We start from the raw sequence: 26,517 nt of genomic DNA, 5'->3' as shown, positions 1-26,517 counted from the left end.
AGGAAGGGGAAATAAACAAAGAATAGAGGTAGATAAAGTAAAAATAGAAAAGGTGTAAAGTAAGATAAAATTTTGACTTCCCAACACTTATCATCGGTTCCCTCACATAAATAAATTTTACTAAGCTTCTCCTTTTATTTACATCAATTGCCTTTCTCTCCTCCCATCACCTTGTTTCCTATCCTCTTGTGTCTCTTAGTCTAAACATATCATTAATTTTGTGCTTATTTTTTGTTTATGAAAATATTCATCCACATATTTCCACTCATCTTTGATTTTTTGTTTTGGTATCCTTCTGATCGTTGCGGTTAGCTTTGCAAGTGTCATGTATTCAGTCAATTTTATATGCCAATCTTGAATAGTTGGAACCTTATCTCCTTTCCAATTTTGGGCGATCAGCATTCTAGCGGCCGCACACGAATAAAGAAGTATATTCCTCCTATCTTTTGGTATGTCCTCTGGGATCATGCTCAGCAGCAAGATCTCAGGTTTTTTCTCGAATGTCAACCTAAGCATTTTTTTCATTTCTTCGTATATTTTTGACCAATATGAGCTAATCCTATCGCAGTTCCACCAGCAATGAAAAAAATCACCCAGTTTCTCTTTACATTTCCAACATTTATCCTGGTTGTTTCTATAAATTTTAGCTAATTTTGCTGGTGTGAGATGATACCTATAAACCATTTTCCATATATTTTCCCTTATTGTCATACATGCTGTGAAATTTATATCTTTAATCCATAATTTCTCCCACTGTTCAACATAGATTACCCTCCCTATATCTTTTGCCCATTTTACCATTACATCTTTTACCATCTCATCTTTCATTTCCCATTCCAGCAAGAATTTGTATATTTTCGCCAATGATCTCCCCTGATTTTCTAATAGTAATTCTTGTAATTTTGATCTTTCCTCCTCGAATCCAATTACTTTGTGTTCTTTAAAGATCGATTGCACTTGAAGGTAATGTAACCAGCTTTGACAATATTGCTCAATTTGGTTGTATGGTTTTAGCTCATATTGGTTGTTTATTTTCTCAATTAATTCTTTATATGTTGGCCAATTATTCCCTTTGGGTTCTTTGCTTGTTGCTGACATTTCTACAGGTGAAGCCCACCACGGTATTTTAGGTTCTAGTAAGCATCTGAATTCTTCCCAAATATCGAACAGAGGTTTTTTAAATATATGATTTTTGAAGGATGTATATTCACCTTTCTTTTCCTTTAATAGGTATGCGTGCCAGCCCCCAGTATTTCTAAAGCCTTCCAATTTCAATAACTCCAAATCATCCAACAGGAACCAGTCTTTCAGCCAACACAGGCAAGATGCAGCATAATACAGTCTTAAATTCGGAACTCCCAAACCTCCTCTTTCTTTTGCGTCTGTTAGCAACCTATATTGTATTCTTGCCTTTTTTCCTTGCCAAATAAAGTTATTTAAATCTCTTTTCCATGTTTCGAATGTTTCTTTTTTCAATTTTATCGGCAACATTTGAAATAGAAAAATCAGTTTAGGTAAGATCATCATTTTAATTGCGGCAATCCTACCTGCTAATGTTAGATTCAGTCCCTTCCAATGCTCTAAATCCTCTTTTATTTTCTTCCAAATTTTATCGTAGTTATTATCAAATAAATCTGCTTTATTATTGGAAATAGTAATCCCCAAATATTTGATTTTCCTTACTATCTCCCACCCACTAATCATTTGTATTTCCCTTTCTTCTTCCTTTCTTATGTTTTTGATCATCAATTTAGTTTTTTGATTATTGACTTTTAAGCCCGCTACCTTGCCATAATCTAATAATTTACTTTTTAATCTGGGTAAGGTCTCCACAGGGTCTTCCAACATTATTATCAAATCATCGGCGAAAGCTCGCAATTTGTACTCACTTCTCCCAACCGATATGCCCTTGAGGTTCCTATCCATTTGGATGTCTTTTATTAGAAATTCCAGTGCCCATATAAATAATAATGGGGACAATGGGCATCCCTGCCGCGTTCCCTTAGAAATTTCAAATTCTTTTGATATGTCCCCATTAATGATCAACCTCGCCAGCTGTTTACTATATATGGCCTTTATTCCCTCCAGTGATTCCCATTTCTTTAAATTATCCTTCACATTTGTTTCTTTCAATAATTCGTGTTTTCTTGCTAAATTATAATATAATATTAATTTTTGTAACCAATCCTCCTTCTTTGGAATCTCCTGTGATTTCCATGCTTTTGCCAATAAGAGTCTTGCTGAGGCTGTTGCGTAACTCACTACACATCTATCATTCGGTTTTATGTCCTCTCCTAACATCCCTAATAAAAAGATTTCTGGTTGTTTCTTAAAAGAGTATTTCACAATTTTCTTTAACTCTTTATAGACTAGTTCCCAGAAGTCTTTAATGAGGTCACAGCTCCACCAGATATGAACGTATGTCCCAACTTCTTTACGGCATCTCCAGCAGATATTGCTTACATTTGGGTACATTTTAGCCAGTTTGGCCGGCGTTAAATGCCATTGATTTTGCATTTTGAATATATTCTCTATCAAATCATAATTTGGCGTAAATCTCGAATCTCTTTTCCATAATTGTTCCCATTTTTGCATACTTATTGTTTTTCCCAAATCCTGGCTCCATTTGATCATATAATTTTTTGTTAGCTCCTCTTCTGTTTCCCATTTTAATAATATCTGATATAAATTCGAAATATATTTGCCCTCCTTATCAATTAAAATTTCCTCCAGGTACGATTTATTCTTTTCAAATCCCACTTTCTTATCCAATTGTAATCTCTGATTAATTTGGAAATAATCTAACCACGTGTTTAAATGATATTTTATTTCTTTATATTCTCTTAATTTCAGCATTCCTTCCTTTTCTTCCAGGAGCATACGGTATGTGGGCCATGTGTTATTCATATTACGTCTCCTCACCGCCAATAATTCAGCTGGAGAAAGCCACCAGGGGGTTTTAGGTTCAAAGAATCTCCTATATTTTAACCAAACTTTAAATAAAGATTTTCTAATCATATGGAACATGAAAAAATTCTTCTTATCTATTCTATCTTTCATCAGGTAATAGTGCCAGCCGTGTCCTAGCCCATCGCCTTCTAAGTCTAATAGATCCGAATTTTTTAAAACTACCCATTCTTTAATCCAGGCTAATGCCGCTGAATCATGAAAAATTTCCAAATCTGGGAGGCCGTATCCCCCTCTCTCCTTATGGTCTATCAAGATCTTATATTTTATACGGGGTTTTTTCCCGTTCCATATGAACTCCGCAATGTCCCTTTTCCAATCCCTAAAATATTTCTCCATCCCCAACAATGGAAGGTTTTGGAAAAGGAAATTCATCTTGGGCACCACGCACATCTTAATGGCTGAGATTCTACCCATAAATGAAAGTTTTAATTTACTCCAAACGTCAAACTTCTTCCTAATTTGCTTCCAAGTTTCCGAATAGTTATCCTGAATCAGGTCGATTGCTTTTGTTGTCATCTCTATTCCTAAATATTTCATTTTTTTACTAATTTTGAGTTTTGTGGTTTCTTGCAACAATTTTTCCTCATTTACCTCAAGATTTTTGACTAACAATTTTGTCTTATTATAATTTATTTTCAAGCCGGCCAATTCCCCGTATTCTTCTATCAAGCGGATGGCGCTGGGAATGCTTGTAATTGGGTCCTCTGATGTTATTATAATATCGTCGGCAAAGGCCTTTACTTTATAACTTTTATTGCCCACCACAATTCCTTTAATTTCCTTGCTTTTCCTAATTGTGTTTAATAAAATTTCGAGCGTAATAATAAATAAGATGGGGGACAGAGGGCACCCTTGTCTTGTCCCCCTTGTGATGTTAATTTTGTTAGTGAACTTTCCATTTATAATTAGTTTAGCATTTTGGGAATTGTAAATGGCCTTTATTGCCCTTTCTAATCTATCCCCCATTTTTACCTCTTCTAAGAATCTTAGCATAAAGTCCCAGGCCACCCTGTCAAAGGCCTTTTCCGCGTCCACGGACAGAATTGCGGCTTGTTTGTCTCTTCTGTTTTCTAAAAGTTCTATAATATTTATGACATTTCTTATATTGTCTTTGGCGAATCTGCCTTTCACAAAGCCGACCTGATCTTTTTGTATTATATCTTCTAAGATGGGGGATAATCTATTCGCCAACAATTTAGCAAATATCTTGTAGTCGCTATTCAGAAGCGAGATTGGTCTAAAGTCGTTCGGAGTTGGGATTTCTAGCTTTGATTTTGGGATTAAGATTATTTGCGCTTCTTCCCATGAATGCGGGATAGTACCTTTTTCCAAAATTAAATTGAATAAGTCTTTCAAAGGGGCCAACATTATCTCATCCAGGGTCTTATATAGTTCCGTAGGGAGGCCATCTGGGCCTGGGGCCTTGCCATTTTTCATCTTTTTTAGGGTCTCCTTTATTTCCTCTACTGTTATTTCCCTATTTAACGCTCTTAGCTTATCCGCTGGTATTGATGGCATATTATGCTTTTTAATAAATTCTTCTATTCTCTGCAAATTTGTACCTTCTTTCTGGTAAACCAATTCATAATGTTTTTGAAAAGCTTTCACAATCTCACTTGATTTCTCTAGAATTCTATCATTAAATTCAATCTTATTAATAATTTTCTCTTTTTGTCTCTTCTTTAGTTGCCAGGTTAATAATTTGCTCGGTTTGTTTGCCCATTTAAAATTTTTGTATTTCCAAAATTGTAAATTTTGATCCAATTCATCATCAATCAATTTCTCATATTCCAATTTTAAAATTTTTAATTCATGTTTTATGGCTTCATTTTCCTTTTTTAATAATTTTTTTTCCTTCTTTCTGATTTCTTGTAACAAATTAACCTTTTTCTCCTCTCTAATTTTCCGCCATTTTGCGTTTTGTTGAATGAAGAACCCACGTAGCATTGCTTTCCCTGCGTCCCAGACTATAGTAGGGTCTACTTCTCCCCCATTATTTATATCTAAATACTCTTTATACTGTGTTGATACATCTTGAATTATTTTTGAATTTTTTAACAAGAACACATTCAGCCTCCATCTTCTATCTTTTACCTCTGGCACAAACGTCAACCATACCGGATTATGGTCCGATAAGGTGCGTGCACTTATTTCCACTGGAAATAAGTGGAAATTTGGATTCCATTCTTAGACCGAGGTAAAGTTTGCAAACCGGGACACTACTTCCAGTTTTGTGGAGTTCGTGAACCGAATCGTTCGTAAACAGGGCTGTTCTTAAACCGAGGTACCACTGTATTAGCATATTAAAATACATAAATTAATGGCAGCTCTCCATTGCCTAGCAATGAAAGTTACACTTACAGTACGAGGCCAATTTGCCTCATTTGCACTGTGTACCTGGGGGGTAGTGCTCTTATTAAAATGCAATGTGCATTACTGTCCTCATTCATCTTTAAAATGTGGAAATTATTTCCATATGAGCATAAGACTTTACTTTCTTGTTCAAGAAGATAATGAAGGGAATCTTTAGATGAAATGGCACTGTAACACAGGAGATCCATCCACACCACTCTGCCCAGTGAATCACACTGCCTTTCCAAGGTACACAACCTAGTGGATGTGGCACTAAGGTCAGGGATTTATAAGATTCATTCAGGGATTCACCTGAGTGAATATGCATAGGAGAAAACACTCCTCGAAGTAACCTGATCCTGGATCACTTAGGACTTTAGAAACCAGCATTTCTAATTATTTCCAGAAGAACTTGCAACCAATGAAGATATTTCTACACTTCCCCTATCACACCATGACCCCCCAGTGGCTAGTGATAGACAGTAATTAAAAAGTCACATTTTTAAACAGCTGCAACTTCCAAATAGTCATCAAGTACTGGCCCATGCAAAATACATTACAATGGTTCAAAACTTAAGTCTGAACATCTCTTACTTTTGTCACAACCAAAAGTTATGACTGGTATGTGCAGATAATTTAAGAAATTTATTGTTTTTATTTAAATGTCCTATTAAAACAGCTGGGCTTCATGATGCACATATATAATATGACTACCCTACACCTACAAAAGAAGAAGAAAACGTCATGCATCAATGTACCAACTATACCACTATGACTTTGAATCAATATTGGAATAGTGGGCTGCATAAATTCAATTCCTGATCACTGAGTACCCTTAGGTAAGTCACTAACTCCAATCCTAATTTGTTTCTCACTGTAGCAGTGAGGATGAACAGAATAAGAACTGCAAAGCACTTTGTATTCTGGTGTTACAAAAATATCAATTACAGCTTTGAAACATGATAACTGTCCTTCTCTTCAGGTTTCCAACTCAAAATAGATACCCACGACAGCAGGTGCTTACCTGATTATGCACCTAGCATAATGCAAAACAATTATCCTATAATACATTGTAACCACTCTTAGTATGCTCCTCTTGGTACTCATAACTGAGGTAGTGAATTAAAAGGATACATTCCCTCCACCTTTCAATTAATATTTATCAATTGAGTGGGTGAATTCTAAAGAGGAAAAAATGTGATCTTGGGTGAGTATGTAGTGTTGTAGTTATAAAAAGGCACAGATCCCTTCTGTACAGAGTGTTGCCATAGCCTATCAGCGCTTCTCTTTAAAAGTCAAATTTCTCTTTTCTACTAGGTCCTATGATATCCAGATTACAAATCAAATTTCTCAGGAATTTTATGCAGCTCTCTAACAGCTGGGGTTGTTCACGTTTTTGTTCTTGGTTCAAGTTTAAATATCACTGTTAGTATCAGCAGACCAGTTCATAATAGCCCTGGCTGCAATCCCAACCTTACTTTCTTGGGAGTAGGCTAAGCCCCTCTGAATTCAACAGACTTTGTGGTTAGGCTTGTGGTGAGTACACTGAGGCTGCAGTCCTGTATCCACTAACCTGTGAGCAAGTTCCACCAAACTCAATGAGACTTATTTCTGAAAAGAGGTGTACAGTATAGGGCAGTGCTATGAAACGTTAAAGGATGGTGACATCTAGCGTTCAAAAGAGTGAACAATTTAAGTGTTTACAGGTACAGTACTGTATCTGGAATTAAAATCCTTTGAGAATGGTGTAGCAATTCTACTTACTTAAAAATAGCCAGTTAGTTAATATTTAAATGAAAGGGAAGAAAATAGCTACAAAGATAGAGGTGCACAGCCAATATATACCTGCTCTTAAAAAATACAGGAAAGCAGCTGCCCACAACATGGTCTTGTCCCCACTTCCATTTATGGACTACATAAGCCTTTAGTAAAATCTGTTCTGAAACTCAGTTTATTTTCATGTATGAGTGGCAAATACCATGGACATGAAAAGCACACACATACACAGTTCTACCTTTTCAAGAGAGAGGAACTGATATTTTCTCCCATCTAGCCACAGATTTGTATATTCTGTCAACATATTATTTACAATTAAACAACTACGGTAATGTATAGAAAGTATGGTGCAGATTCGGACATTTGTGTTGATTATTTATTATTTTTGTGGCACAGTCAATGTAAATGCTACTTTACAAGCTGGGAAGCAAACCACATAATTGCTAAAAATCTAAACAAAGGCAAATAATGGATAGGAACAGAAAACAAAGATCAGAATCAAAATAAGAGCAAACACCTTACAAACTAAAGCAAGTAAAAACACATATGAGCTTCCTAAGTTTTAATACAGTACCATCAGCAGAAATACTGCTGTGAGAAAGCGCCCCTGCTTGCATTAAATAATGTACAGCTATCTGAGAATAGTGTTATTTTGTGCAGGTAGATATAAATACATAATTTTAGACTAGTTAGTTCAAAACACCACCAGCTTTTACAACCATCAATCCCCTTTCCAATATTAAAAGCTAATATTTAGTAATATTTAGTTCTGCAGATACACTAATAATTGCACTGTTGTAGTAGAACAAGACAAGGGAGAGAAGATCCAACTCATAGGTAGAATTATTTTCAAACATATTTAGCACTATTTCAAACATATTAGCTGCCTAGTAATGGAAGAACTTTAAAGCTTTTGGTAGCTTGTCGCATGAAGAGTGTGTACTGCTTTTCCTTACTCTCAAGCAAACTCAAGCACTGTTCTCTGTAGTCTCCTTTGTCTTTTGCAAGATATAAAGCAGCCATTTATCAACTTTCTGGGGACAACTTCTGGCAAGCACTTAAATCACTCCTTACTTATATGGAAGTATCCTGTAAGTTTCGGAGATCTGAAATCTGGTGCACTAGTTGAGATTGCAGTTAAGAGTCTACATGTTAAGAGTCTGAAATTTAGCCCACAATCCTGTGGCTATTTCAGAATCCCAAGTATTTACTCTTACATGTTTTAAATTTAACTTACTGCCACGAATAAAGTATGATGAAAAATATGTCCCAGATCCTGCAGAGCAGAGGATGTGAGATGCGTTGCCAAATATCACATTTGTAGCTTGGGAATGCTGTGAGATCCTACCCTCATTTTCGAGGGTGAAGCATCTTCTGTGGCATGAAGCATGTTTTATCTGTTTCAGCTGTCCCCTCCTGGATAGAGCTAGCTTCAGCTATCTATGTCTGGTATCATGATGTAATAAATGCATTGCATGTGAGTCTGTCCTCATAAACTTCAGCTGCTCCAGAAAACATCAGAAAGATAATTGACCCTGAATCTGCCTTTCCCAACCATGTGTCCCCAGTTTTTGCAAGACTACAACTTCCACCATCAATCTCCACTGGACATGATGGCTAGGGGTGATGGGAGTTGTAGACCAACAACATCTGGGGACCCAATGTTGGGAAAGGCCACTTGGAACCTAACTCACCAGTATTAAACATATTTTCCCTGCTTTCAAAGCCTCCCCAGAAGACTCAAACTAAATTATAAGGGCTGTTTCAAATAAGCAGGGAAGCCAAGGGGTACCACCTTGTAAAAACTGCATTGTTTCATATGATAGGATGGAGAATTATACATCTGAATATTCCCAAACTGCAAGAAGCACAGTAATCTCTACCTCAGGATGGAGTCTACGTCATGCCATTTCTAAATGTTTGAACCGCTTCTCAATTATTTTCTAAGGCAGCAGGCCAGGATGGGGAACCTATGGTCCTTCACATGCTAATGGACTTCAACTCTTATCAGCTCCAGCAAGCATGGCCAGTGGTCAGAGATGATGGGTATTGTAGTTCAACTTCATCTGGAGGACCAGCACAGAGATTGGCACATCTTCCATGTCTGCAGCATCGGAGGAAGCTGCTCGGGCACCTGGGGCAGCGTGCCCAGGGATGGGGCGATCCGCCCATAGGGATGGGGCGATCCGCCCATAGAGATGGGGCAAGCCGCCCATAGGGGTGGGGTGCACCATGGGGCCTCCGGAGTCTGCCTGCCTCCTTCCACTCAGCCGTCCTACAGCTGGAGGGGAGGCAGTGGGTGGACAGTTTGGGCAGCGCGGAGCCTGCGTGCACCCAAGCCACCATGTCTCTCCCAGGAGAGACATGTGGCTCAGGCACGCCGCAGGCCCCGCAGTGAGTGCTGCCCGGCATTTTGTCACCCCCATCAGTGGCGATACCCAGGGCGGCCCATACCCACCAAACCCCCTTCCTCCTCCCCTGCCTGTCTGTATTTGCAGTGTGCATTCCACTTGTGTTGCCATTCACATGCACAGAAATGAATGCCTTTGCCCATTCCAGCAAAGAGATTAACTTCTAATCTCTGTGTCTTAAAAAAACCTAAAATAGAGGACAAGGGCAAAAGATAGAGGAAAGATAGGAGCTGCCAAAAGTGATGCAGTGAGGTAGGTGAATTGTTTGTAAAAGACGAGGGAGAAATCATGGTTTTCATGAGAAGTGGGTCTGGTGGGAGAAGGTTTGGCAAAAGGGTAGAAGGCTATTCCAGCCGCAATCCCAGAGTGTGGTAGTAAGACAGACAACTCATTGAGTTTTCCATTACTTCCTGAAGAGTTTAAAAGCGGCACTGGAAGGAAAGGATCAAAGTTAATGTTTCACAAGGGCAACAATCCTTTATTATTTATCTTCCCCACACATACAGGAAGGCCAAGGAAGGCAGGCATCCTGAAAACCACACTCCAGGAAGCTCTGCTCATTTGCTGTGCATCCTGCCCTCCCCTCCATCCCCAGCCCTTCATCTAATTATACTCTAATATGCCTGCAGACAGATCTTCAGTCCTTGGATTATATCACACCAGATGGCTTTGTTCCTCTAAAAGTGATATGCTTCTAAACTGGGATGGAAGGAGGGAACAAAGAAATAACCGACCCCCTTTCTTATCATTCTGGATTGCTTTTTATTGCATTTTGTTTGCAGGACATGTCCTTCCCTGGATACACTACTGCTTTTATTTTTATCATGTGAATGCTCCTAAGCAACCTGTGAAATTATTCTCTCCAAACATATATTAAGTGTGGAAAAACCTTTTTTAAAACATGAGAATATTTTTTATGCTGCAACCTGCTTCCAAAGGCATCCCAGCCCACAGTTGAGAAATCTGGTCTATGTTAGAAAGCACATTACACAAGGGATCCACACTGTATCTCCTACTACACAGTCTGCAACCTGTGAGGAATGAAAGTGGTGTGCTGCTTTATAGCTCAAAGATGCACAAAAAAGATCCTGGGTTGTGCATCACTGCTTAATCAGAATCAGTAACTGTGACAATAGGAAGTCCATCCTTCTGAAACCATATCCAGCTCTGACAGATAACATTCGCAGAGATGCCACATCCTCTAGGAGCAAAATGCCTCATTATCAATTTTCAGTCGCACTGTGGATGACTGATTTGCACAGAGATAGGGTTGCTGCTTGCCAGCTTTTTTCCTGTGCTTTTGGTAGCTATGGGGCCATCAGAAATTTAGCAAACACAGCTTTTATTGGCATAGAAATACAGTGGCAGGAGCAAAAACCTCTCTGCCTGCTAAATTCTACTTATAAACACAGCTTCTAAAGGCAGAGAAGCTTAGGGCAGGGAGGGGTGCAACTTTAACCCAGAGCTATGCTTGCTATGCTTTTTGCAGAAGAATATGCATTTCTCTATTTAAGAAAAAATGTTGAGTGCCTAGGAGTACCTATTAATAATTAGTTGTACATCCAACTTCATCAGAGCATGCTGGTGAATTGTGGCTGCTGTTACACTTTATCTCAGGGGTCCCCAGTATGACACCCCGAGTCCCCCAATTTCATTTTATGTTTAATTGTGCAGAGGGTTATTTTATTTTTGGGTTGTTTGTAGGCTGTTGCTTGCTCTTTTGTCTGTGCCTTCTTTGGTTTTGGGTATGCAGACATTTTGCCAGCTGAGGAGTGGGCTTCTGAGCATCATTAGTTTTTCTTCTGCAAAATGAGTATTTTGTGGACCCCACAACAGTTTTTTGTGTTTTTTTGGTTTTGTTTTTTAGATTTTCAAATGGGTCCCTGGGCCCAAAAAGGCTAGGAACCCCTGCCTCATACACTAGAAGATTTCACCAAGGATCAGGATTCTACTAGTATAAGTGCTGTATGGCATTATATTAATTCCTGTCTCTACCCAACCATGCATTTTTGGTATAAAGGCTGCCTCAAAGCATGAAGGTGTGTGTGCCTGTTGTCAGTGTCCTAGTGCGGTGTAGTGGTTAGTGTGTTGGACTAGGACCTGGGAGACCAGGGTTCAACTCCCCAAGTAGCCATGACTCTCAGTGGGTGCCCTTGGGCCACTTAGTCACTCCTAGCCTAACCTCCCTCACCAGGTTGTTATGAAGATAAAGTGGGGAGGAAGAGAACGATGTATGCCACCTTCAGCTCCTTCAGGAAAGGTGGGATATGTGATAAATAAACAGAGCAGGATAACAAAACGCAGGACATTGCCCTCCTTAATGCTGGTGCAGAAACCATCTTCCGAGTATTGTTACAACCAATATATACCGTAGTATTGCTTATTATTATTATTCAAAAGCAAGACAAATAAAGGCTGGCCAGCGTATAAGGAAAGCCAACACAGGTCACAAAAGGGATTACACAAGCGCAGGCATGCATTTTCCTAGCACAAGACCAAAGTACAGTGGTACTTCGGGTTACAGACGTTTCAGGTTACAGACTCCGCTAACCCAGAAATAGTACCTTGGGTTAAGAACTTTGTTTCAGGATGAGAACAGAAATCGTGTGGCAGCAGCAGGAGGCCCCATTAGCTAAAGTGGTACCTTAGGTTAAGAATGGACATCCAGAACGAATTAAGTTCTTAACCTGAGGTACCACTGTATTAAAGGTTGTCCCATGCCACTTCTAATAAAACTTTGTATTTGTTTTAGGTGTGGTGGATACAGAAGGCACACTTCCAAACTACAAACATGCATTTGTGTGAGAACTCCCTAAACACCATGTGCTTCCTTAATCCTGGTTGCAGCTGGTCTATTAATATCCTGCAGTTGATAAAACATCAAACAACCTTTCCCAACCAGCTATAAAGTAAAGGCAGTTACAAAGTTCATCAGGGTTGGTCTGAGACACTTTTGCTGTCTCACATAGAATAGCAAACACCAACACCAATCCCCCAAATTAAGTGACCTAACTCAAGGCTTGCCAAAGTTTTTTTGGCAACTGAGATGGAAAGTCCCACAGATATTTCTCCCCGAGAGTAGAAATGCAATAAAAAAATTAAATAACTAAGAATTTCACTGCCCTTTTGCGACACCCAAAATCAACAGCCTGAGGCTGCTGCTTCATTCTGCCTAATGGCAAGACTATACTTCTCAAGAAGTGGATGTTGCTCTTAATGATTCCCTGGTTCCTACCATATTGTTTAACATAAAAGAACCCATTTATGGACTTACCCTGTGACAATGATGGCTGCAGAGTTCATATTTTATACATTGTAATAACTTGTCCTCAAAATAGTTGAGTAGAGTAAATCCTCTTTCTTTCTTTCTTTCTTTCTTTCTTTCTAAGTCGTTCATCAATTTTCAAACATTTCCTTCTGATACCTCTTAACACTTTGCCTGAGAAAAACAGGTCTTGCTTCCTCCCAGACAACATACACACATTCCTCCTTAACATGGCCTTGAACATTGCTGCCTGACATTAGGCCCCAGTAATCAACAACTCAGCTTCACTGGTGCAGAGGGTGAAAATGAAACTTCTACATTTTTTTGTATAAATATATAATATACATCCCTCCCCTCTAATGCTGCCAATCTCCCAGCGTCACCCATACTTCACATTTTGCCAAATTTAACCCTCAATTTTACATACAACCAGGTCATTAATAAATAAACACAATCCATATCTCTTCTTTTCTGTCTGAAAGTCAAGATGGTATACACTGTGATCCATCCTGTCCCTTTCACTGTTCTTATTTCCAGCTTCAAGATCTACTTCAGAGGCCTTGCTTAGTTACAGATGCAACAACCATTATGTTGTTGGGGACACTGAACATTGCCTTTTTGCAGTTGGCACCACTGCTCTGAAAGTCAATCCAACGTAAAATCAACCATGCTCCAACCCTCAATATTTTAGACGGTACATGTATATGATAAAAGCCACCATTTTGTCATTACCCCCAGTGGCTAAAAGTAAACTGAGCCCCCAAAATAGTGCTGCGATCTGGTTTTTCTGTGAATAAAATGTGTTGGGCTTTTTGTTCTTTTGGAACTGTCTTTTAGTAATATACAGTGTTTTTAGTAGTGTACAACCATATTTTATGGGTTATGTTTTGACGTGCATTTTGTAAGACGCTTGGTAGAGAAAGTCTCTTTAAAAAGCAAGTTGTAATTATTAATTAATTGATCAATCAATCCATTCTTGTTAGCCTTGTTCCCGAGTTCTGTGAACACAGCCGAGGGCATGGGAGTGCACATGCCTGTCCATATGCCAATATCACTTCAAGCTGGCACATACTCACCCTGAACTGGGCCATTGTTCCAGCTACAGCCGGAACAATTTTGTTGCCCAACTATCGAAATAAGCTTGAAATATACATAGCGAAGTCCTGACTCACCCTCGCAGCATCCCATGATTTAACATTGAATTGGTTGGATGAGGATTTGTGTTAAATATAAGCGCGCCTCAAGGCCTCCCGCTTCAGGGTGGAAGGCGGAGGCCCAGTCTGGCCCTTCAGTGGGGTGGGAGCGCACTCGAGGGCAGACGCCGATGACTTTGCAGCGCCCACAAACTGAAATAGCAGACTTTGCGCTAGGAAATAAACAAAACCCGACAGCCACAGGCTTCCATCCAATAGAAACCACTCCGGCCAGTCGGCGGGGGAGGATCCACACATCTTGCTTCAACTAACGAGGCGGGTTGCGCCTGGTGGGGCTACGCCGAGGAGGCGGGAGAGAGAAACCCAGGATCCCGTCGGTCTCGTAGGGAGCGAGCGAGGGAGGGGGGCGCATCTGACACGCCCAGGCCGCGCGTGGGCTTGTGAATGAACCACGTGGCACAGACTCATTTCCAGCTCTGGAGACGCACCTCTGCCTGGGACTCTTAGAAATTTAGCGCTTTCTCCGGCGGTTCGCTCACCGCTGCCAGCCAATCCATCCGGATGCAGCCCGGCATGGAGGCAACAGCGCGCCGCTCCTCCTACAGTTTCTCTGCCGTTTGCTGCCTCCTCGCTGGAACCTTCCTGCCGCTGCCAGGTAAGAGAAAGAGCCTCCGACCGCTTCCTTTCGTCATAGGTGGGACTTCGGGATCGAGCGCTCTTGCGGGAAAGTGTCCTGATCCTTAATGGGTTATTGAGTTCTCCTAGAGGAGGCGCGCTTGGGTGGCACCCTATAAGTCTCTCAGAGAAGCGAGTACCTACCCTGTTTGCTAATAACCCAGCTTTATTGCCGCGTCTGAGGCTTTTTCATGTGATCGCCCTAGATTTTCCGCAACCCAGGAGACAGTACTGCTCCCTGTGTGCTAAGGGACTGACTCTCTAGCTTCGTTCCCACCCTGGAAAACCAAGGTGGGTTTTTCCCGCCCCCTTAGAGCGCAATAACTTTATCTGTCTGGAAACTTGTGAGCTTGAGCGCTGTAGTGTCTGCCTAGAATGGTGTCCTTCCTTGCGACGGGGCCCCCATTTCCCGGAGTTCCGTCGTGGGTCCTTGCAAGCTATTGTGATTGTTGGTTTATAAAATGAGAATGTCTGATGTTTAAGGCTTTCTAGAACCCTTATCCTCGACTGATCTGGAATTTCGAAGCCCTGAAGAAGGTGCTTGGCCAGGAGAGAGAGCAGTCAGGAAAATGCACTCTGCATATGCTTGTAGTATCGTCTTCACATTTCGAAATTCGGCATACAGAAACATTACTGGGTCTTAGCCCAGGCTCAAATGAAGTCCTTGCTTGGATGGATCTAGTTTTCACACCTTCTTTATGTTTGATGGAGGCTCATTGTGCTGTGCTTTCCCCCTATCCTTGCTTCCCTCTCAGTTTCTTCCTGACTACAGGTAGGTAGCCGTGTTGGTCTGGATCGAAGTAAAATAAAAAAATTCCTTCAGTAGCACCTTAAAGACCAACTAAGTTTTTATTTTGGTATGAGCTTTCGTGTGCATGCACACTTCTTCAGATACTTCTTCCTGACTAGTTATTTATTTAGTCATTCCATTTATATCCCATCCTTCCTCCCAAAATAGTCCAGGGTGGCAAACACATCACACTTACACACACACACACACCAGACTAAAAACAGTTAAAAACTTCCTCGCATCCAGTAATCTCAAGGTTGCCAGGAACAGTGCATTTCAGCCATCAGATGCCTGGGTAAACAGGAATGCTAAATTCCGCTTGAAAGTCAATAACAAATTAGGACTTTCTGTTATTTGTTTGCTGGTTGCAGACAAGTCTGAAACTATGACGTTTCCTCACCTCCTGGTGGGTGGGACAGTGATGCTGTTAGGGCGGGATGCTGGGGCAGAAGTCCAGGAGCACACTAAGACAATGATGTTTCAGAAGTTCTTAGATGGTGTTGGGGAAATTGTTAGTCACTTTCTGCCCAGTGTGATTGATGTAGCTTTTCAAGAAACTACCGTGTTTCCCCCTTTTTAATACGTAGTCATAAAGTAAGCCAGGGCAGCAATTTTAAACATTTGTAAAATGTAAGACATACCCCGAAAATAAGACGTACCCCCATGCCTGCCAGCTCGGGGCCTGGAACTGGCTGCTGCTGCAGCAGCAAGCGTGCGGAGCGCCCAAGCCAGCGGCTGGGCCTCTGCCGAGCCTGGCCGAGGAGCCTTACATCCCAATGCCCGGAACCGGCGGCTGCTGCAGCGCCGAGCACGCGGCATCGCCGAGCACTCGGAACGCGCGGCAGTGCTGAGCGGAGCCCCCGAACCAGCGGCCGGGCCTCTGCTGAGCCTGGCCGAGGAGCCTTACATCCCGCCGCCCGGAACCGGCGGCTGCAGCAGCGCCAAGCACGCAGCATCGACGAGCACTCGGAGCGCGCAGCAGCGCCGAGCGGAGCCCCTGAAACAGCGGCTGGGCCTCTGCTGAGCCTGGCCGAGGAGCCTTACATTCCGCCGCCCGGAACCGGCGGCTGCTGCAGCGACAAGCACGCGGCATCGCCGAGCACTCGGAGCGCGCAGCAGCGCCGAGCGGAGCCCCTGAAACAGCGGCCGGGCCTCTGCTGAGCCTGGCCGAGGAGCCTTACATCCCGCCGCCCGGAACCGGCGGCTGCAGCAGCGCCGAGCGGAGCCCCTGAAACAGTGGCCGGGCCTCTGCTGAGCCTGGCCGAGGAGCCTTACGGTACATCCTGCCGCCCGGAACCGGCGGCTGCTGCAGCGCCGAGCACGCGGCATCGCCCAGCACTCGGAGCGCGCAGCAGCGCCGAGCGGAGCCCCTGAAACAGCGGCCGGGCCTCTGCTGAGCCCGGCCGAGGAGCCTTCCACCCCGCCGCCTGGAAGCGGCGGCGGCTGCAGCGCCAAGCACGCAGCATCGCCGAGCGCTCGTAGCACGCGGCAGTGCTGAGCGGAGCCCTTGAACCAGCGGCCGGGCCTCTGCCGAGCCTGGCCGAGGAGCCTTCCTCCCTGCCGCCCAGAACCGCCGCTGCTGCAGCGCCAAACACGCAGCATCGCTGAGCGCGCAGCAGCGCCAGGCGGAGCGCCCTGCCATCCCGCCACCCTGAACCAGCTGCTGGAGCGCACCGAGTGCTCAGCAGCTCGGAGCACCCAGAAGCGCCCTTGCCCCTTTCTTCTTCTCTCTCTTTTTTCCCCCATACGCCCATCCTGTCAACAGCATATCCTCTGCTTTACTGGTAGGTGATAGAGATAAATGAGAGAAAAGCTACATCAGCAGAAAATAGACAGATTTCTGTCTGACCTTTATTTCCTAGGAAAGTCTTCCCACTGCAAAAGTAGACTGCAGCGTTAACTCAAATCTCATGCACATTCAAAGAACTTGCTTTCCCTCAAAGAATTCTGGGCATTATACAGAAGTTTGCTCCTCAAAAATTTACAGTTCCCAGCCAACCCTTAACAAACTATATTTTTGCATACATTGTATTGTTCTAATACATACAACAGCCTTGTCAGGTAGGACAGAGCCCAGCAGCGCCGTGTGCAGTGCCCAGCAGCACCCTGAGCCAGCGGCCTGACCCGGCCAAGGAGACCGTAAGGTAATAAAAACCATAATAAAAAAATAAGACATCCCACCAAAAATAAGCCACCCTGTGTTTTTTTGAGGAAAAAAAGTTATAAGACGGTGTCTTAAAAAAGGGGAAACACGGTAAGTATATCACATACACACTCCCGTTTTTATTGCAGCTGCAAGATGTGAAAGAACTTAGATTAAACAATAAACATTCAACCTTACATTTCTACAGTTCTTTGCCTACCTGAGTCTTTCTGGTCTCACACCAACCTGGGGAACTGAGAAACAACTTGCTGATTTTGAGCTTTAAAACTGGAATACAGCCAACTCATGCAATATGCAGCAGATGGAAGCAGAGCCAGGCTCTGGTTAAAGGCTCCCTCTTCCTGTCAAGTGTAACTAATCATTATGTGATAAATTAAACCTTTGGTAATGAAAAAAAATCATAGAAAAGACTGCAGACAGTAAACCTTATTTGTACTATTTATGTATTCACACCCAGAAGCTTCCAGTTCCAGGGGACCAACACTTGTTTACTATTCTGGGTGTTCTAAGTGCTGCCAGAAAACCACAAAATCTGGCTAAGGGTGGCACTACCTGTTGCAAGAAACATCTCTGAAAACAGCAGCCCCATATTGAAACCCAACTTGCAACATGTGATATTTTAACTTAACATACAGGCAAACCCCCCCCATTTACGTGGGGGGGGGGTATGTTCTGGGGAACCACACATTTAAGTGAAATTGTGTATATTTGAAATACTTCTGAAAAAACCTACAAACACCCCAGTCATTGTAAAACCTACCCTTACTGTCTAATTAAGGTCCATTGGGACATTTACAAAGATGCAAGATTCAGAGGCTAAAGGAAAGAAAGCTGATTACAAAAAATATTCATTCATCCAAATCAATAAACACAAAGGTCTAGATCACTGCAATTGTCATTATGGTGCTTCCACATAAACAGGCTGGCTAGTGATCAATACTCTAAATCAGAGCATCTGTCACTCTCACAAGGTACATGTCCAGGAAGAGTAATATTTCATCCTATTGCTGCTAATCTACACAGATGTAAGATACACAGTGGTACCTCGGTTTAAGAACAGCCCTGTTTACGAACTATTCGGTTTACAAACTCCGCAAAACCAGAAGTAGTATCCCGGTTTGCGAACTTTACCTCTGTCTAAGAACAGAATCCAAATGGTGGAGGGCACCGGCGGCAGGAGGCCTCATTAGGGAAAGCGTGCCTCAGTTTAAGAACAGTTTTGGTTTAAGAACGGATGTCTGGAACGGATTAAGTTTGTAAACCAAGGTACCACTGTAATAGGAAACTATGCTTTGTTATTACATGAATAGACCAGGACAAGGCTCAGGTTCCTGTGCTCCTCACTCTCCTTTCACAGGAGGAGAAAATTGGCAGCTTTTCCTTCCAACTTTTATACAAACCACAGTTCCAAGCTCAGACATGATGGGGAACTGTGGTTTGCTTAAAATTAGAAGCAGAAGCTTCTAATTTCTTTACTGCCACAAAACAAAACAAAAAAGCTGGGAGGAGAAAGTGCATAAAGCTCACCACAACTTATTCTTGTAATAGGAAACCATGGCTTCCTGTTATGTCTGAACCAGACCTAAAAAGACATATTTACCTTCACAGCAATGTAATCATGTTCAATCTAAACATCTCCTTCCTGTTTACTGGCTACTGTCACTCAACTGATCAATATGCAGAAGAATCCTACTTTGAGCAAGTGGTCAAGCATGGCCTTTCTTCAACTACAGAACAGTGCAGTTAGATTACTCATCTAATCTCACCCATAATGAGCATGCTGCACGCAAAAATTTCCTCAAAGACTCTCTGGTCATTGGAAGAGGTTGTCCCTTTCTCTGTTTCTACACATAGTAGTCTGTTATAGAACACACTGCAAAGTACATACAGGAGATGAGCTTGTATTCTGTCATAAGGCCCAGACAGAAAGCTGGTCAAGCAAGGAATTGAAACTAAGGATGCAAAACCCAGCTGAAATAAATTCAAGACCTGTGAGCAGTTTTTTGTTTTCGTTTTGTTATTTGCAGTGCCCCCACTTAAACACGTGCAATTCTAAATGAGCTGATTAGCTGGCTGCTTATTGTGCAGTATGAAAAGCTTATATCACTGGTACAACCTGCCCACAACCTCCTGTTTGAAGCCATCAAGGTGGACGTCACCTTGGAAGCTGAGGAAGCCTGGCCAAGCATCAATCTCTTTCTGAGTTAAAGTAACCACCATACCTGCTGCCAATAGTGCCCCCCCCTGCATCTGCTGCCTCTGTCACTGCTGAGAGTCGGTCTGCTATTGCTTACCTTTGTTGCTCACCTAACTTTCTGCCATTCTAAGTCTCTTTGGAAAAGCAAACCAGGACCTTTGGGGCTAGATTTCCTTTCCTACAATGACACTTGGAAAGGCCACAGAGCTCTGGGTGGCAATGGGTAGCTCGGCGGCAGAAACAAGGCCTTCTTTTCGCAATGGAGTCATCATGACTGATGGAACCAGGGCTGGCGAGGGAGATCTGACCTCTTCTATGTTTGTTTGACAAGTGACTAATAAGTTTAATAAATGGTGGTGATGATCACTCCTTTCCCCCCAGGGGGTACTCAGGGGTACTCAGTGCTGGCACTTCCTTTGTTGTTGTTGAAAAGTGTGGCACTTACTGTAACAACTTCATGGTGAATACTGGCACCTATTTTTCTAGAAAAAAAGCACTGATGATGATGATGGATTTTGAGGTGGTTTTTTCTGCATACACTTAATCAAATAAGAAGATCCTGCTGGATGGTCCATCTAGCCCACCATCCTGTCTTCACCACCCAGATGCCGTCTGGGAAGCATACAAGCAGAACTGAGCTCTTTGAGCCTCCTGCAGTTCCCTGTAAGTGATATTCAGAAGTATTCTGCCTTCAACAGCAGAGGTAGAACATAGCCAGTGTGGCTAGTAGCTGTGATAGCCTTATCCTCATGTCTAATCCTCTTTTGAAGCCAAGTTGCTGGTCAGCCCTACTTCTTGTGGGAGGATGCGTCTGAGAGGCAAATTGTCTGAATATTTCCTTGGGCTCAAGCCTCATTGGAACCTACTTCTGAGTAAACTTATTCAACGGTAAGTGCCTTTTATTATTTCAATGGGGCTTTCGCCCAAGGAAATCAACAGAAAACAATTGCAGCCTTGTAAAAAATATATGCACGTGCAAATTTGATGGATTGAAAATTCAAGCTGAAACCCACTTGATTAAAAAGCATATGCACTCTCACACACGACACCCAAGGCGAGTTCATAATATTGGCTTACTTGATTAATCAAATCATTTTTTTTTACTTAAAAAAACACCTCTAAAAATGAAAAGAGTGGAAGCCATAGCTGAAATTCATATTCTGGCCATGGACTCTAAGTGGGCATTTGCAACAAAGCACTGCTTTGATAGGAGATTGTGACTCATAGAATAAAAGAAAATAACTATGTCTACCTTAACAATATATAGTCCACCCTCCCATGGAGACAATTTTAATACCTAGGTTTTATGTAGCACTTTTAGACTGTTTGAAGTACTCCATATACATTTTCTTAGTAATCTATGGGCCAGAGATGAGATATATTAGCCTATCTCAAAGGGTAGGAGAGGAGAGTGCTGCTGCTCTCAGGTGCTACTTGCGGGCTTCCCAGAGGCAGCTCACTGGTCATTGTGAGAACAAGATGGGCCACTGGCCTGATCCAGCAGGCTCCTCTTATGATCTTAAGATAAAGCTTGGGGAAGAACTGTGTGTGCCTCCCTCAGCTGCTTATATGAAGGATGGGATACAAGTGTAATAAATAACTAATACTGTAAGGTAGATCAGTTTTACTATACCCAGTAATAGTATAGTCGAAAGGTCGCTCAGTTGCGGATATGCCTGGAAGCAAAAGGAAAGTCCAATGCTGTAAAGAAAAATATTGCATAGGAACCTGGAATGTAAGAACCATGAACCTTGGTAAGCTGGATGTAGCCAAAAATGAGATGGCAAGAATAAATATTGACATCCTAGGCATCAGTGAACTAAAATAGACAGGAATGGGTGAATTCACTTCGGATGTCCATCATATCTACTACTGTGGGCAAGAATCCTGTAGAAGAAATGGAGTGGCCCTCATAGTCAACAAAAGAGTGACGAAAGCTGTACTGGGATGCAATCTCAAAAATGATAGAATGATCTCGATACGAATCCAAGGCAGACCTTTTAACATCACAGTAATCTAAGTTTATGCACCAACTACCGGTGCTGAAGAAAGTGAAATTGACCAATTCTATGAAGACTTACTTCTAGAAATGACACCAAAAACCTACTTCTAGAAATTACACCAAAGAAGGATGTTCTTCTCATTATAGGGGATTGGAATGCTAAAGTAGGGAATCAAGAGATAAAAGGAACAACTGGCAAGTTTGGCCTTGGAGTTCAAAATGAAGCAGGGCAAAGGTTACTAGAGTTCTGTCAAGAGAACAAGCTGGTCATCACAAACACTCTTTTCCAACAACACAAGAGAGGACTCTACACATGGATATCACCAGATGAGCAGCATCAAAATCATTTGATTACCATAACAAAGATTACCATAATAAAGGACAAAAGTGGAAAGGACCTAACAGAAGCAGAAGACATCAAGAAGAGGTGGCAAGAATACACAGAGGAATTATATCAGAAAGATATGGAGGTCTCGTACACCCCAGGTAGTGTGGTTGAGCCAGACATCCTGGAGAGTGAAGTCAAATGGGCCTTAGAAAGCACTGCTAATAACAAGGCCAGTGGAAGTGATGATATTCCAGCTGAACTATTTAAAATTTTAAAAGATGGTGCTGTTAAGGTGCTACACTCAATATGCCAGCAAGTTTGGAAAACTCAGCAGTGGACAGAGGATTGGAGAAGATCAGTCTACATCCCAATCCCAAAGAAGGGCAGTGCCAAAGAATGCTCCAACTACCGCACAATTGCGCTCATTTCACACGCTAGCAAGGTTATGCTTAAAATTCTACAAGGCAGGCTTAGGCAGTATGTGGACCGAGAACTCCCAGAAGTGCAAGCTGGATTTCGAAGGGGCAGAGGAACCAGAGACCAAATAGCAAACATGCGCTGGATTATGGAGAAACCTAGAGAGTTCCAGAAAACCGTCTACTTCTGCTTCATTGACTATGCAATAACATTTCACAGTGTCGACCACAGCAAACTATGGCAAGCTCTTAAAGAAATGGGAGTGCCTGATCACCTCACCTTTCTCCTGAGAAATCTCTATGTGGGACAATAAGCTACAGTTAGAACTGGATATGGAATAACTGATTGGTTCAAAATTGGGAAAGGAGTACAACAAGGCTGTATATTGTCTCCCTGCTTATTTAACTTATATGCAGAATTCATCATGCGAAAGGCTGGACTGGATGAATCCCAAGCCGGAATTAAGATTCCCGGAAGAAATATCAACAACCTCAGATATGCTGATGACACAACCTTGATGGCAGAAAGTGAGGAGGAATTAAAGAACCTTTTAATTAGGGTGAAAGAGGAGAGCAGAAAATATGGTCTGACGCTCAACATCGAAAAAACTAAGATCATGGCCACTGGTCCCATCACCTCCTGGCAAATAGAAAGGGAAGAAATGGAGGCAGTGAGAGATTTTACTTTCTTGGGTTCCATGATCACTGCAGATGGTGACAGCAGTCATGAAATCAAAAGGCGCCTGCTTCTTCGGAGAAAAGCAATGACAAACCTAGACAGCATCTTAAAAAGCAGAGACATCACCTTGCCTACAAAGGTCCGTATAGTTAAAGCAATGGTTTTCCCAGTAGTGATGTATGGAAGTGAGAGCTGGACCATAAAGAAGGCTGATCGCCGAAGAATTGATGCTTTTGAATTATGGTGCTGGAGGAGACTCTTGAGAGTCCCATGGACTGCAAGAAGATCAAACCTATCCACTCTGAAGGAAATCAGCCCTGAGTGCTCATTGGAAGGACAGATCCTGAAGCTGAGACTCCAATACTTTGGCCACCTCATGAGAAGAGAAGACTCCCTGGAAAAGACCCTGATGTTGGGAAAGATGGAGGGCACAAGGAGAAGGGGATGACAGAGGACGAGATGGTTGGACAGTGTTCTCGAAGCCACGAACATGAGTCTGACCAAACCGCGGGAGGCAGTGGAAGACAGGAGTGCCTGGCGTGCTCTGGTCCATGGGGTCACGAAGAGTCGGACACGACAAAACAACTAAACAACATACCCAGTGCTTTTTTCTGGGGGTATCAGGGGTATGCATACCCCTAAACATTTTTGAATCTTTGTCCATTTGTTCATTTACTGTATTTATTTTTCCCAGTTTGAACTATAAAATGGTGATTTTTTTTGAGTCAAAATGAGAGTACCCCTAAACATTTTTTGGGAAAAAACGCATTGACTATACCTATACAGTATAGCAGATGGTAGATCTGAGAACAAGATACAGTAGCTTGAATAAGGAGGATAGAGTAGTTAAATAACCAAGGTGAACAAGGCACTTTCTGTCTTCCAGCTTAGACTTTTAACCAATAATAAACAGAAATATGCTGCCTATCAAATCTATATCCCAATTTTTCTCAGAGGAGTGAAAATTTGCATACAGTTCCATCCTGGTTTAGGTAGATGATCAAAGGCAGACAATAATCAACTTTTGTACTCTTTGTACACAGGATGTATTGCAATAACAAGGTCCAATACTAATTGACTATTCCCCACCCCGCCCCCACGCAAAAACATCTAACACACACCAGAGCTTTGTATCCCAGGCCCACACCTTTAGGGAAATAGCTTGGTTGCTTGCCAAGGTGCGTCAGAATGCTGAATGCTCTCATTCATCCCACAGCATGTGTTTATATCAAAAGGCAGAGAACATGGATCCAACTCATTTACTGCAAGTAGGGATAGGACACTTAAACATAGATGTGTGACCTGGATATGCAATATCAAACTCTGGCAAACTGCAACCTAGAATTGTCCCTTTTCAGCAACAGTCTACAGGTACTATTAAGAGCATGGGCCATTTGTGTATTTCTTTAAATTATATAAGCCTCCCATTAAAAATTGAATCCCCATGTACATCCTCACTAGCACTTTGCATTAACACCCCAGAGGTGCAGAGAATGTCGATGAGAAGCCCTTCACTGCAGCTTGCCCTGTAATCATCCAATCATCCACACACTCACTCAAGAATAAGCCGTACTGAATTCAGTAAAACTGATTTAGGATTGTGCTGTACATACATTTAATCCACAGACACAAACATAGAACACTGGCCCTAGAAGAGCTTTGCAAAAATGGAGCAACTCTCAGCCGCCACCCCACCAACATATTCTGTTTAACACAAAAGAACCTTTACCAAAAAGAGTGGTATAATAAGACAGGGTTTTCAATGTTTTTGGGTCCACGGCTCCCTTGAGCTACTGATTTATTTCTGTGGCACCCCTGCGGGGCTCAGGAGCCCAGTTATGTCACCCCTTGCCTGCACAGCCTTTTTGTACACCCTCCCTTGTGGTGTGTTCCCTCAGCCTCCTCCCCTCTCCCCTTTCCTTGGGAATCCTCTGGGCAGCCACTGCTGCCACCCCTCTTCTCTGAGCTGCCCGCCCTGCCCCAAAGAGAGGTGCCTCCTCACACTGCCCCACAGGGGTCTGGGAAGCACCCCCTGACAAGCCCCAGAGGCACCATTCGTCTGGGGAGCTTGTAGCCAGGGCTGCTGCAATGAACAGCTGTGCAAGCCTTTGGAAGGCAGAGATGCAAGAGGGCATCAGAGGGAGGGAGGGAAGGAAGGAAAGAGGGATAGAGGCCAGTGTTGCCCACGACACACCTGGCCATCATTCAAGGCACCCCTGAGTGCCACGGCACACTGGTTGAAAACTACTGTAATAAGAGATAGCCTTACTTTGTTTCCCAAATTCTCCGACAGCAACAGAGCAGCAGCCTGCACCAGTTACAGTACTTGCACCTGAGGCTTTGGAAGTGGCTGGCACCCATCACATTTCCCTACATTCAATCGTCTCTTCCTCTGTTGCAAAATTTTCCCTACAGAATGAGGTTCTGTTCACATGTGAAATAAGTCAGTGAGCCTATTTTGTTTTGTAAGACAGCCCTCTGCACAAGGCCCCTTGGATTGAACATGTCCCATTTCATTTCCAAAGCTGGAAGACCAACTACCGTGTTTCCCCCTTTTTAATACGTAGTCATAAAGTAAGCCAGGGCAGCAATTTTAAACATTTGTAAAATGTAAGACATACCCCGAAAATAAGACGTACCCCCATGCCTGCCAGCTCGGGGCCTGGAACTGGCTGCTGCTGCAGCAGCAAGCGTGCGGAGCGCCCAAGCCAGCGGCTGGGCCTCTGCCGAGCCTGGCCGAGGAGCCTTACATCCCAATGCCCGGAACCGGCGGCTGCTGCAGCGCCGAGCACGCGGCATCGCCGAGCACTCGGAACGCGCGGCAGTGCTGAGCGGAGCCCCCGAACCAGCGGCCGGGCCTCTGCTGAGCCTGGCCGAGGAGCCTTACATCCCGCCGCCCGGAACCGGCGGCTGCAGCAGCGCCAAGCACGCAGCATCGACGAGCACTCGGAGCGCGCAGCAGCGCCGAGCGGAGCCCCTGAAACAGCGGCTGGGCCTCTGCTGAGCCTGGCCGAGGAGCCTTACATTCCGCCGCCCGGAACCGGCGGCTGCTGCAGCGACAAGCACGCGGCATCGCCGAGCACTCGGAGCGCGCAGCAGCGCCGAGCGGAGCCCCTGAAACAGCGGCCGGGCCTCTGCTGAGCCTGGCCGAGGAGCCTTACATCCCGCCGCCCGGAACCGGCGGCTGCAGCAGCGCCGAGCGGAGCCCCTGAAACAGTGGCCGGGCCTCTGCTGAGCCTGGCCGAGGAGCCTTACGGTACATCCTGCCGCCCGGAACCGGCGGCTGCTGCAGCGCCGAGCACGCGGCATCGCCCAGCACTCGGAGCGCGCAGCAGCGC

The 26,517-nt window shown here is 43.3% G+C and overlaps 1 protein-coding gene across 1 annotated transcript in view; it reads left to right on the top strand.

Moving 5' to 3' along the window:
* Window positions 1-7,462: 7,462 nt before the first annotated feature.
* LOC118089295 (uncharacterized) overlaps window positions 7,463-26,517 on the top strand; it is a 41,851-nt gene continuing 22,796 nt past the window's right edge. Inside the window, exon 1 of the mRNA XM_035123827.3 lies at window positions 7,463-14,583. Within this exon, the coding sequence (XP_034979718.3) occupies window positions 14,490-14,583 (94 nt within the window). The 5' untranslated portion in view covers window positions 7,463-14,489. The remainder of the gene's footprint in view (window positions 14,584-26,517) is intronic.

The sequence above is a fragment of the Zootoca vivipara genome, chromosome 7 (assembly GCF_965207765.1).
Source record: "Zootoca vivipara chromosome 7, rZooViv2.hap1.1, whole genome shotgun sequence".
Lineage (NCBI taxonomy): Eukaryota > Metazoa > Chordata > Lepidosauria > Squamata > Lacertidae > Zootoca > Zootoca vivipara.
The sequence above is the reverse complement of the archived record's forward strand: the minus strand, read 5'-3'. Positions and strand labels throughout refer to the sequence as shown.